A 13042-nucleotide genomic window follows, 5' to 3' on the forward strand; every position below is an offset into this window, starting at 1 on the left:
ACCCAAACCCCACAGTAATTAAGTTTAACTATACACTTAAGATTTAACTATAAATTTAATTGAATTGGTAACAGAAGAAGTCTGTTATCCATTCAGTTCATCTGACTGGCAGTAAGACTTGGAAACTGATAAATAACTTCAATATGTACTTACGGCTTTCATTAAGCAGAAAATTATTTTCTTTTTTATATATTTAATATATTTCATAACAACATTTAAAACATCTGGAATTATTTGATGCATGAACATCAAAAAAGATAGACTTCTGACATGAATACTTCAGGAAGGATTCACTTTGTTACTAGTCACTTTCCAAACACTAAACAAAATCAAGTGCCAAACAACTTGACCACAAGAAGTATGAATTGGAAAACTCAGCAGATAATATGCTAACAGAAAATGAAGGTAGAGAAGAAAACAATTGAAACACGTGGCATACAATAAGCATTAATTTAATATCCTACCTTGCCCTGTCCATTTTTGTAACAATGAACATTTTACTAGAAGTGTCGGTTTTACAGTAACAAATAAAGCAAATAAATAAATTCCATACACTTACCTTCTCAGGTTTAGACTCCTCTTCATTTTCATCATCAGACGATGGTCCTGCCAAAGTTGACACTTTACTAATTACACCAAGTCTAGCCAGTTGGTCTAGAAAAAGATCACCACCTTTATCCACTAAATCCCTTATGATTTGCAAGGCTAACAAATGGCCATCATCATCATCCTGTAATACATTGGGATGAAAAGAAAATAACAAAGGAGATCTTGTTAATTAAATATATATATTAATTAAATATAATTAATTAATTATATTTACAATTATAAATTAAATAAATATATATGTTAATTAAATATATATATTAAATATATCTTTACATGCTGAACTTCACATGTGGTCACAGAGGGACACTATAAAAGTTTTAGGGTTACTTATTAACAAAGTACATGGAATCACTGAGTATAACTCCCTTTTTTGTACTGGTTTCATAAAGGATAACATTTTCTTTCTTCCTACCTCTTGATCAAGCACTGTAGCTGTTATCTCAACCAGTATTGTGGGCAGGTTGTGGCCAGCATCAGAGTCACAAACCTCTTTCAGCAGCGCCTCAGAACAAAAATGTATCATTTTTCTAATGAGCGCAAGACTTGCTTTCCTTTAAAAGATTGTAGAAAAAAAAAAGGTTCTTACAATGATAAAGCAAGCAATAATTAAAGCAACAAAAAGGTTCAAGAAAAAACTCCTTTTGTACTCTATTTATGAATATTTTCAAAACACAAGAAATTTAATCTGTTTCTGTTCTTGTTATTGGTACCAAAATTAGTTATTTTTAGTAAGCCCTGGATTATCTCTAAGAATAAAGCACCTCTGGTTATTTTTTGATTCGATGGCGCTGTCCATCTAATATATACTTCTCTCCTCAACCCTTTCCCAGGTAAACCTATTCTATGTCCTGTCTATACCCACTTTTAGTGCTGGCAATTCACTTCTGCACACTTTGTCACCCTCAGAGGTATCCAGCCTTTCATTTTAGTCATGTATTTCCCATGTTTTGAGATCCCTATAATTTTTAACCCTGAAAGTACTATGAGATCATGCAGCTTCCCACACTAAGAACCATAATTAATTTGAGAGGAAACTCCTGTAGGGTTAAAGACGAATTTTTTTGACTGACTTCTAAAAACATAATTTTTCTGATTCATAAAGATAACTTTCAAGGAGAGAGCCAACTACTTCTTTGCACAATCTGCAACAACAATTAATCGTTATTAGACTGTTAACATAGTTTCTTATTTCCTTCAAGTAAAATGACCTAATTTAAGCTTTCTATCATCAGCTAATGTGGAGTCTCTCTCCACTACAGGCCTTTCTTATCTTGCATTTTCACCCAAAGTACCTGTAAACACTGGGAACATAAATAAGAGATTGGAATAAATGTCATATTTGCAGTATAAAAGGCTAAGAGGTTATGATCAGATGCAATTTATCACAACCATTATGCCAGGCACGGTATTCCTCTATAAGTAACAAATCAAGGCTACATTTTTGCAATTCAACAGAATTACAAAGAGCATCTTCTCTGGTTGATAACCTGTTAGTAAGTCTTCTAAAACCTTCAAAAATAGCTTTTTCTAGTCTTGATGATTTTCCAATGAATGTATCTTGATATCATTTTTTTTGTTTTCCTCTACTAAATTACAACTTTCATTACAGTGGCTACAAACAGCTGTAACCAAATCCTGTATGCACAGTGTATACAATACACTATATGAACATAGCATTCTTTCATCATGCTGCTACATTCAAGAGGTACGCTCTGGTCTCCCATGACTAACCATGTTTTTTCCAACACACCGCTCCCCCCGAAAGGAAAAAAATGCTGCTTAAAATGATAAGTAAAAATCACTCTTGCAACACTTTCCAAACAACCACTTCTATTCAAACAGAAATATGGTTGTCACTAGCATTATTTAAACTTTTAGATTTACTTTGGCTTTTTTAAGTGTGTATTAATAAATTGTCTATCATGATAATTACCTTATTGAAGGCAACATAGTTTGTTGAAATGTTTGTGCAAACACAGGCAATAGTCTTTTCAAGTATATGGGTGCCATTTCCGGATCTCCTTTGGGTTCATTACATTCTTCCTCATCCTTGTTTGCATCTTTCTTTTTCTTCTCATCCCCTTTGTTGACAGGACACATCCAATCCCCTGGAAAATTTTTTTTCCCAAATACATTCAATTGCAAAAATCAACAAACCAAACAAAAAAACCTTTCAAGACATTGAAGTTTTCTTTACTAACATCCAAGCACCTGAACATGAACATACATTCCTAAAAATGTAAAATTTACACATGCATGACTTCCTGAATAAAGTATTTAATAGCAAGTATCACCTGTGGCACTAGAATTCTCAAGAACAGTGAAAGTGCAGTTCCCATGTAGAAAGAAAGGATACCAGAGAAGCTACCAAGGCTGACACGCTCTGAATCCACAACAAAATCCTACTCTAGCCCGATTCCACAGCTGAAGAGCAGGACAACTGGCACTGTTCATGCCCACTTAATCATTTCTTTGGTAATTCCCTTCACTTTACAACATTTTAAAATACTAAGGTTTTTATGCATATGTTATGGATTAAGGAAGGCTGGTCACAATTTTTTTTTTTTTTAATAACCTTAATATAGTAAAATTCCAATAACTGCATGACTGAACATATATCAGCATTTCTACTATAGCAGGTGTTATGGAATTAAAAATTGCACTCACCTGGAGACTGGAGAATAGCTACTACTTCACTGTGCCCCCTTTCCCGAGCTTTGTCCAAAGGAGTTTTCCCATCTTCATCTCTCAAATCAGGATTTGCACCATGTCTTAAGAGAGTCTGAAAACAAATATTTTTATGTATGAAAAAAAATTATGATTTCTTCTTCTAAACTAGCAAATGTGTTTTTCATATATGATTCCTACAGTCTTCTCATGCTTGTAAGTATTCTGTGCTTTTTATATCTGTAGAGCTAATATAAAACTACTTTTATTCACTACTGCTCTATTGTAATGAAAAATCTGTGTTATGATAAACACTGCAAAGAATATGTAAATATTTGACAGCGCATGTGTCCAACATATTGCATTGAAGACATCTGGAACAGAATAAGATGAAAAGTCAGTAAGGCATCCTAAGGGTCAGTTTAAATCATACCTTTGCTACCTGGGGTCTTCCAAAACATGCTGCATAATGTAATGAGGATGACCTCTGACCTCTGTTAACATCAGCACCCCTTTCACAGAGGAATTCTACCTGTTACACCAGAAAAAGGAAATTAGGTTTTTTAATCTTTATTTACATAAATAATGTAACTTCTTAAGGGTCTATAAATCTAGTTTACCATTTCCTGAGTTCCGAAAGCTGAGGCCCAGTTTAAAAGAGTTTGTCCTACATCATCCATAAAATTTACTTCAAAAGCTGAAAGATAAAATTAAATTAAATAGTTGAAGTTCCCACAACTATAAACTAACTAAAGTTCAACAGTATTCTTTAAATAAAAAGCAGGTCCTACAAAAATTAAGCATTCTCAATAATTCTGGAGAAGCATCTATGCTCTTAACTGCAATAAAAAAAACGTGGCATAGGTATGATTACCAACAAGAGCTGTTGAGTATTTAACAAAGTGAACTTGTATATAAATATTTTCAAGGAATTACCTCAGCATTTGTTATGACACCACAGATTATAAAAATCAAAGATAAAGCAAGCATCTCATTTTCTTTTTCAGAGTATTTTTGCTTACCTCCTGTGTCAATAGCATCTATTAGTGCATCAGTATCCTTACTGCGGATACAATCTATCAGTTGCCGATGAGAACGTTCCCCAGAACTATCCAGTCTTCGCAATCCTGGGATTCTGCCTGTAGATCCAGCACTAGATTTTGGCAGGGCTTTTCTCCCTTCGAACAGTAGCACCAAAAGCAGATCTACTAACCGCATGGTATCCAGTACACATCTCTCGTCACCCTGCAACGCACTTTCTATAGAATCTGGAAGTTCAGATCTTAGAAGATCCTGGAAATAATTAAAAGTCTGAACAATAAAAAATATACAGGGCTTTAGAAAATACTATCAGAATTGGGTTTAATTTCCAAATGAAATGCTTCCTTTTTTCCCCTCTTTAAAAATAACTTAGGTGTACGTGTGTGTGCACACGTGTAAATATATATATATATATATATAAAATCTACAAATACGAATATCTACATATAAAATAGCAACATAAATCTTGCATATATTGAAGTACACAAAGGGAAAAGCCCCATGAAAACAAAAGTTGTAGCATAAAATAATTTCTTACATGTGTTACTACTGGAGAGCCTCTACACAGGGTTGACAACAGGCTTACAATAGTTGACACCTGATTACTTAATTTAGAGTCTGCAGCGGTAGATGGTGCTCCAGTGCTACTCCGTCCAGGTTTGCAAGCTGAGGATGGTCCTGATGCTGTCCCACCAGCAGCTGCCATGCGAGATAACAACTCCTCAGTTAATCCATGTTTAGCTAATGGAGCTGGGTCAACTCCACGCCGTGTGAATCTATCAGCTAATGAAGCAAAGCATCTCAAAGCTCCATCTGAAACCTAAGAAAGATGTGCAAGAAAAACTGATGAAATATCTTTTACTTAAATAAGAAGATGCTAAGAGGATATCCACAAGAATGCAGGACACATACAAGAACTTGATTTTCCCATGTTCCCTTAGAAGTCAATGAAAGGAGGAGTCCGGCCAGAAACTCAGAGTTGGAACCCAACAAGTGCTCTGAACTGCTCACTAAAGGACTGTACTGTTGCTGTGTTTTTTCCCCTCTTTCTCTCTGTTGATCATATATAAAAATAAAGGAACCTTTCTGAGGATCAGCTTTATGAACATGTCCTTACCTATATGAGCAAAAACCCAAATCAACCTAGAAAAACACACTTTATGACAATATTGTTAAATTAATACATGTTGGAAGCCCTTTTTAAGGAATTTTTAATTATAGACCTTCTTGTTACAGGAAATACAGATGCAGGATTTATAATTCCCACTAGCAATTGTCCATTCTCACAATAGTTTGAAAAAGAATCAAAACCAACCCACAGCTTGGTATTGAAATAGAGAGTACTTAACCTTCTGGTAGTTCCAATGTTAGAAACTATTAAAGTAGCCTTCTACTAATAAAACAAACACACACCAGAAAACCCCCCGAAACAGCAAGAAATTGCATTATGAAGATTTGCTTCCTAGCTTTCACACATTTACTGAATTTCTAACTTGTGGCTCAAGGAACAATGAAAACAAAAATTTCTTTGCAGCTTTATCTTCTATATTTATAGAATACCAAATATCCTAATATGTTGCATTTTTACATATATAGTTAATATTCTACTAATATTAAAATGTTGTATTAATTTGGTGCTTTCTATTAAAATAAATGCTATCAAATGAGCCATTAAATGATGCACCAACTGAAAACTCACAAAGAATTACACTGACAGTGAAGCGTGATCATTCAAGTTACATTTAAAGGTCTACATATTTCTCTCAAGCACAAGAAAGTTTTCAATTGGACCACGCCTAAAAATCGGACAAACTGGGAAAAGCAAATTTTACTCTTAGATAACTCAGATTATACACTGGGCACCTGACACAGGGACACACAAGAATTTTTGTGACAACAAAATACAAATTCCCAAATTAAGGTTTGTCACAAAAGGGAGGAAAAAATCCAACCAACCAACCACACACATAAAACCCCAGTGACACTGTGTAAACAAGGCTTACTGACGATCCTCTTAACAATCCAGCAAAAAATACTCCTGGCCAACTGCCCAGGAAAGGATCCAACATCTTTTCATGTCCGTGTCAAAATAAAGGAAGGTTTTGCCTTTAACATCTCTCTATCTACATACTAAAAGTTTCGGTCTTTCCCATCAGGAGGTTTGCACAGGCCTACCGAGATAACTTGCTTCAGGCACATTTGCCTTTAAAGATGTACAGTAGCAAACAAGACTGATGTCAAGAAATAGTAGAAAAACCACCCCATGATACCTATTCTCTAACCAAACTCTGACTACAGAACAAGTACTCCAAGACAATTATTCATTAACACACAGAACAAGATTAGAGTATTAGCCAGATTTCATGAAGACAAAAATCTTAAATCTCCATTAGGTTTGCAGACTTCTGGTATGGTCTGTACATGCCAAACATTCTGAATTATCAGTACTCTTTTGCAATGGATTTTTTTCTTTAATGTGTAATGGTCACTGTCCATGTCCTCTGGCATTTTGCTCCAGTTCTTTGACAATACAGATAAACAATTCTGCCAAACTTTATGTTATCTGCCTATGTTTTATAGATATTTACCATAACAGCTGTCAAAAATACACAAGAAAGTTCACTTGTTTAACACACTGCATTAGTGGCATCAGTTTACAAAGTGAAAGAGTATTTGGAAAGTATTTACATTTCTTCTCCCAAATTGCAAGAGTAACACAAAGGTTAAAAAAACCAAAGTTACAGATAAGCTGTTCTTGGGGCCACATTCATCTGGTCTGAACTCATCCCTCAAGTGGTGTTAGTAACTGGCAGCCCACACAAAAAGCAACCAAACCCAAGAGTGCAAAAGGACAAGGTGGGGAGCCACCAAATTTGGAAAGGGACATTACTGGACAAATCCATATACACATCCAACATGCACTGTAATCCTGAGGCTTGTTTCATGCATAACATAGTTCTCAAGGATACCAGTACAGATTTACTTCCTATCATCTGGGTCCAATCTTAAACACACTTATCTTTAAGCTTAACTGCTGAACAATTAGGTTAATTTGAACTCTCATTCACATCTCCAACAGCCCCAGCAACTGCTTTTCTCTAACAATTTATAAATTGGGCAACAGCTAAAATACTACCGACTTCATGGTCTGAATTTCAATATTAGCTTGCCTCAGATGATTAGTGTACTAATAAAATTATTTAATAGCTAAAAAAAAATGTTAGCATGTTCTGAAATGGTTAGTGTATGACAGCCCCCTGCCAACTTTTCAGATCTAAAAATATATTTTTACAAAATTATCTCACAGGCAAGAAATTTAGTTTCCCAAATATGATGTACTTAGTAAACCAGACTGGAGGCTGGATGCGTGCATGTAGAGAAAGGAATGAGGACAGAGGTGGGAGTGAAATGGAGACTCAGTTCTGGGTATGGACAAGAAGCTTGGCCAGGCTACAGTAAGAATCTGGCTAAATGGCTATTCCAAAACATTTGTATGACATACACAAAAGTATTCTAATAGTAGAAAGATAATTCCTCTGGGATTAATTTTCTAGATTTTACAAGGACTACTCAAGTTACTAAAACTTCAATAAAGAAATGGAGCAGCATCTCTACTAGTACCATTTAAGCTGGCTTTCAGTGTAATACTTCAGCATTGACTACGGATGTTTTTATTGCTTCTCTTAGTTTGGCAAAAGAAATACAAACCACATTCATTTTTGTCTCTTACCTATGCTCAATTTTATAGTGATTGAGGTACAGTCATAGAACAATAACTACTTCAGAAAGTGTCTCAAAATGCACCGGAAAAAGTTACAGGATATTTTTCAGTACAGTTTTCAGAGGTTAAATAAGACTATATTCAAACACCAGCACTCAAACACTAAGCAGTGTTTTTATTCTCTTATCATTACAACTATAAAGGAAACTATATTAATACCCAAACATAACACCTTCTATGTAAACACACAGTCAAGGAGGTTATATAAAGTTACCTAGTCATTTCTTTATTAAACTTAACAAAAGTTAAATTCACAGCACATTGAGCCAACTATTACATTACCTGATGGTCTTCATGTTTTAATAAACTAGACAGTGATTCCACACAGATCTCTAATGAAGAATCCTGAGGCTCCATTTTGCCACAGAGTCTGGATACTACAGCCATAGCTGAATGCAAAGTATCTTTATGAACAAGGTGTCCACTGTCACGAATGAATGTCAGAACACAATTCAACCCTCCAGCTTCAAACACAGCTCCTGACTCACGGGTACAGATTAATTCTAACACCTGTAACAAAACAAAATTTAACTTGAATGAACACACAAAAATCAGTTATTTATATCCACAGTCAAATATTTATATCCATCTACAGAACTGGTTAAGAAATGAAACAACAGGAAAAAAGAAAAATCTCTCTCTTCCTCAACACCCAGAAGAGGCCAAAGCCTCCAGTACTCTGGTAGTTAGTAGTTACAGCTTTCTTCAAAAATATGGGAGCCAATACAAGAACATCTCCCAAAGGGATGGTCGTAACAGGTGTTCATAAGACGGGTAATAATCTCTCATCCTGGGAGAAACACACAACCAAGAGTTTTGAAACTTGTAAGAGCACCATTACCCTAGTGATGCACTTCTGAGTAGACTGGAACTAGTAAATAGGAAATACATAAATTCTGATGTCACGGTAAGCAAGAACTCCAGCTGTATGTTACCACATGGCCATGAGTTATGCTTTAAATAAGAGATTGTAAGGGTCTTCTAAGTTTCTCTAAAAACTTCACAAGGGTGCAGGGGAGCTGTATCTATGCTACTGAAGAGACAGCAGACAATTTTTTTATACCAGGTAATTTATCTGTATCTGGAGCAATTCTTCATTTCTTTTGTAGCATAAAAATAGTCTTTGGCATTCTATTAGCATTCTAGTCATACAAGATAAACAAGAAATTTATTCTAATTTTTTTTTGTTTCCTTTTCTATATATTTTTTTTAAAGAAAGTTAAGCTGTGAAGAGCACCAGACTGAGAGTAAGGATAAAGCAGCACTGTCAGCATGTACACTTCTGTCACAGTCCATGTTTCTGCATCACATTTTAATAAAATTAATAGGATTGGAACATGAGCAAGCTCTTTGGAAACAGCAAATTATCCAATTCCTTCTTAAAAACAAGAGGTTCTTAAGTATACTTACCTTCACACATTGCTCAGCCAAATCTCTGCTCGTTCTGTTGTTAAGTTCAACAACTACTAAACGATTACAAAGTGCCTTGATAGCTCCATCCACTCCCACAATCCTACGGGTGCATTCAGCTGATACATCCAGGTAATACGTTATGGCACGAGCTGTTACTTCCAGTACATTGTCTGGAGCACTTTCATCAAGAAAAATTTTGCACAGTGCTGGCAAAAAGGTTCGAGGAGGACATCTGCAGGAAAAACACAACACATTACTATGTTGTGCAAACTTCTCTACATGGAGCAATTTCATACACTTCCACATTTACACATTAATGCTTTCCATGCACACATCATTTGCTCAACTAATTTACAGTTGGTTCAGAACATTCATTTAGAACCCTTCATCTCATACACACATGAAAATTCAAATAGGTAATCTGCAAAGATGCTGCATTAAGAAGCCAGCAGAAAAAGATACTCTTGAAATTTTACAGTCATACAGGGGAAAAATTTATCTTGTTGGGATTTTTTTCTAGGAATTAACCTCATATCACCAAACAGAATGCATGTTTTCTTAACAGTGCTTCAAGGTTCATGATGATTAATAGCTACTTAATCATGAAATTTTATATACAAAGACTGAAGATTTTGGGTTTAATACAATTTGATTTTGAGTGGTCCTTCTTCCCTACATTATTTCCCTTGTCTTTTTATCCTATTTCAGTCTCCTCTCCTACCCCCTGCCTCATTTTTTTTCCCTTTATCACACTGAGAACATATTTAATTAACATAGCTTGTGTTCATTGCATTCTCTCTCCATACCCATGTCTCGTTAGCCTTTGGCTCTCCTCTTTATTGTTAGTCTCATTTCCATATGCAAGGATGGTGAAGAACATCCTCAAAACTCCAAAACAAAAAAAGCAAGCTGCAATGGTCCTCCTTCTATTCCTCTGACATTACAGAATATAAACTGAAATAATACTTTTCGTTATTAGGACAGCTGTGAATAAGACTGATTTGGATCAAAAGTTCTAACACATAGAGCTATATCTTAAGTCAATTTATCTTCCAGTAGCATATTTACTTAGCTATAAATAACTTAGCATTACGATGGGTCACCACAGTGGTAAAAGACTACCAAGGTGATGGTGGGGTATTAAGTGAAGGGGATATATGCTGTGACAGTAGTCAAAATAGCTGGACACCTCAACCCTAGATGTAGGAGACCAGACTAAATCTACAGGAAGCAAATATTGCAACTTTTCCTTCAATGATGGTTTTGGTTTTCAAAAGATGGCCTAAAACTTTTCTAAACCCAAAAAAGAAAGAATAACAACATGTTTTTTAGTCTGGAAGACAGGTGAAGTACTTGTTAATGAATCATTCTGAAGACTCAGAGGTCATTCAGTATGCCATCTAGTATGCAATGGCTCATACAAAGGCACCAAATCCTGGGACAGCAAAATGCAAATAGTTTCCTTCAAGATCTTACCATGCCTTATGAAGAAATTAAAAATGCTGCCTGACAAATAAACACATTGCCCAACCATGCTTAATGACAAATTAGTAAGTGAAGCTTCAATAAACCCCAATCATATATGTAAAACTTTTACTGGCTTATCCAGCCTATTACTGTCTGTTGCTTTTAAGAAGAGTTTCTACAGTAACTTTGCATTTTAGACATCCACTGGTGGGAAAAAAAGTCTGAAATTTGTACTCATTATTAGATGACTACCATATGCTAACACAAGAAGTATTTCAGTACATGAAATTTAAAGTGGACAATGTATTCAATGGTTTTGGTGTAGGATCTTTTATACTGAATTTTATGCAACACCAGGCAGATCACTAAAACACTGCTATGAACAATGTTCTTCAAACTATATTGAGCGAAAAAAAATCCAATAAACACAAATCTTAAAAGTCCCAAACAAACCAATCCCACACGTGTATTACCAAGTGGAGTTCCACTGTCTATTTTAGTATCAGCAAGAGTAGTAAACCATTTTTCTTAGATGGCCACACAGACACAGAAAGCTGAAAGCCATACTTAGCAAATCTTAAACTTACATTTTTTTCTATCATTTAACAGCTTATACAGAGACAACACAAAAGGAACTTGGCTGTATTTTTTTAAAAAAGGAGATTAAAAAAGGACACAAAAAAAAAATAGAATTCCTGTCCTTAAAACACCTATCCACCAGAGCCAATTACCCAACAGACACAGTAAAAATACTAAGTTACTAAGAGCATATAATTTGTGTTGACTTCTTTGTCAGCACACAAATGCCAGTGCACTGTATCAACAATGCTGCCCTTATAAAAAACCAGCTCTCTAGCACAAACTTAAGGGTTGAGGGTTTTTTAAAATTACTTTTCTGCCAGAACCTTTACCTACATTAATCAGAGACCACACTTTTTCAATCAGCAGGTAGAGAACAATCTCCACTTGTTGTCAGTACATTTGTTTTCTGACTTAGAGGAATGATTTCCAGTCTTCCCATAAGAAAACCAGGCTTCATCACAGGGCTTCAGGCAAAAACTACACAGGAACTCTTCGGAGATGCATACAAAATCACAGAATGGCCTGGGTTGAAAGGGTCCTTAAAGATCATCCAGTTCCAAGCTTCCTGCCATGGGCGGGACACCTTCCACTAGACCACGCTGCTCAGAGCCCCACCCAGCCTTGCATTGAACACTTCCAAGGACGGGACATCCCCACCTTCTCTGGGCAACTATATTGGGTTTGTGTGGCCAGGCTTTGGTAGCAGAGGGAGCTACAAGGGCGGCTTCTGTAAGAAGCAGCCAGAAGCTTCCCTCGTGTCCTGCAGAGCCAATGCCAGGTGGCTCCAGGATGGACCTGATGCTCACCAAGGCTGAGTCAATCAGGAATGGTGGTAACACCTCTGTGATAAAACATTTAAGAAAAAGAAAAGTTATTGTGCAGATGTAATTGTGGCCAGAGAAGAGCAGAGTGAGAATATGTGGGAAGAACAGCTCTGGAGACACCAAGGTCAGTGGAGGAGGGGCTGGAGCTGAGATTCCCCCACAGCCCATGGAGGTCCATGGGAATGCAGAGATCCACCTGCAGCCCATGGAAGAGACCCACACTGGAGCACATGGATGCCCAAGAGAAGGTTGCAAACCAAGGGAAAACCCATGCTGGAGCAGGGTGTGCCTGAAGGACTGCACCCCATGGAAGAGTGACCCACACTGCAGCAGTTTGTGGAGAACTGTTGCCCATGGGATGGACTCATGTTGAAGAAGTTCCCGGAGGACTGTCACCTGTGAGAGGAACCCCACACTGGAGCAGGGGAAGGACTCCTCTTCCTGAGCAGAAGCAGGACCAATGAGTGATGAACTGACCCCATCTCCCTGCACTGCTGGTGGGGGAGAACGTAGAGACTGGGAAGGAAGAAAGGGTAGGGGAGAAGGTGTTTTTAAGATTTATTTTACTTTGCATTATTTTGCTTTGATTTTGTTAGTAATAAATTCAGTTAATATCCCCAATTCAACTCTGGTTTGCCTATGACAGTATTTGGTGAGT

General features: G+C 36.4%; 1 protein-coding gene across 12 annotated transcripts in view; it reads right to left on the reverse strand.

Annotated features, from left to right (window-relative positions):
- The window catches only part of HECTD1 (HECT domain E3 ubiquitin protein ligase 1), a 63272-nt gene that overhangs the window by 35723 nt on the left and 14507 nt on the right, over positions 1-13042 (reverse strand). For 8 of the 12 annotated variants that reach the window (XM_082283723.1, XM_082283722.1, XM_082283719.1 and 5 more), the window contains exons 3-12: positions 9509-9743; positions 8381-8608; positions 4856-5137; positions 4299-4587; positions 3897-3973; positions 3710-3808; positions 3277-3391; positions 2543-2717; positions 1022-1160; positions 560-730 (exon numbers count right to left, since the gene is read on the reverse strand). In XM_082283723.1, the coding sequence (XP_082139849.1) occupies positions 560-730; positions 1022-1160; positions 2543-2717; positions 3277-3391; positions 3710-3808; positions 3897-3973; positions 4299-4587; positions 4856-5137; positions 8381-8608; positions 9509-9743 (1810 nt within the window). The remainder of the gene's footprint in view (positions 1-559; positions 731-1021; positions 1161-2542; positions 2718-3276; positions 3392-3709; positions 3809-3896; positions 3974-4298; positions 4588-4855; positions 5138-8380; positions 8609-9508; positions 9744-13042) is intronic. The other 4 variants (XM_082283716.1, XM_082283724.1, XM_082283721.1 and 1 more) reach the window with 1 other exon arrangement.

The sequence above is a fragment of the Coloeus monedula genome, assembly GCF_965178545.1.
Source record: "Coloeus monedula genome assembly, chromosome: 6".
In the NCBI taxonomy this organism is placed as follows: domain Eukaryota; kingdom Metazoa; phylum Chordata; class Aves; order Passeriformes; family Corvidae; genus Coloeus; species Coloeus monedula.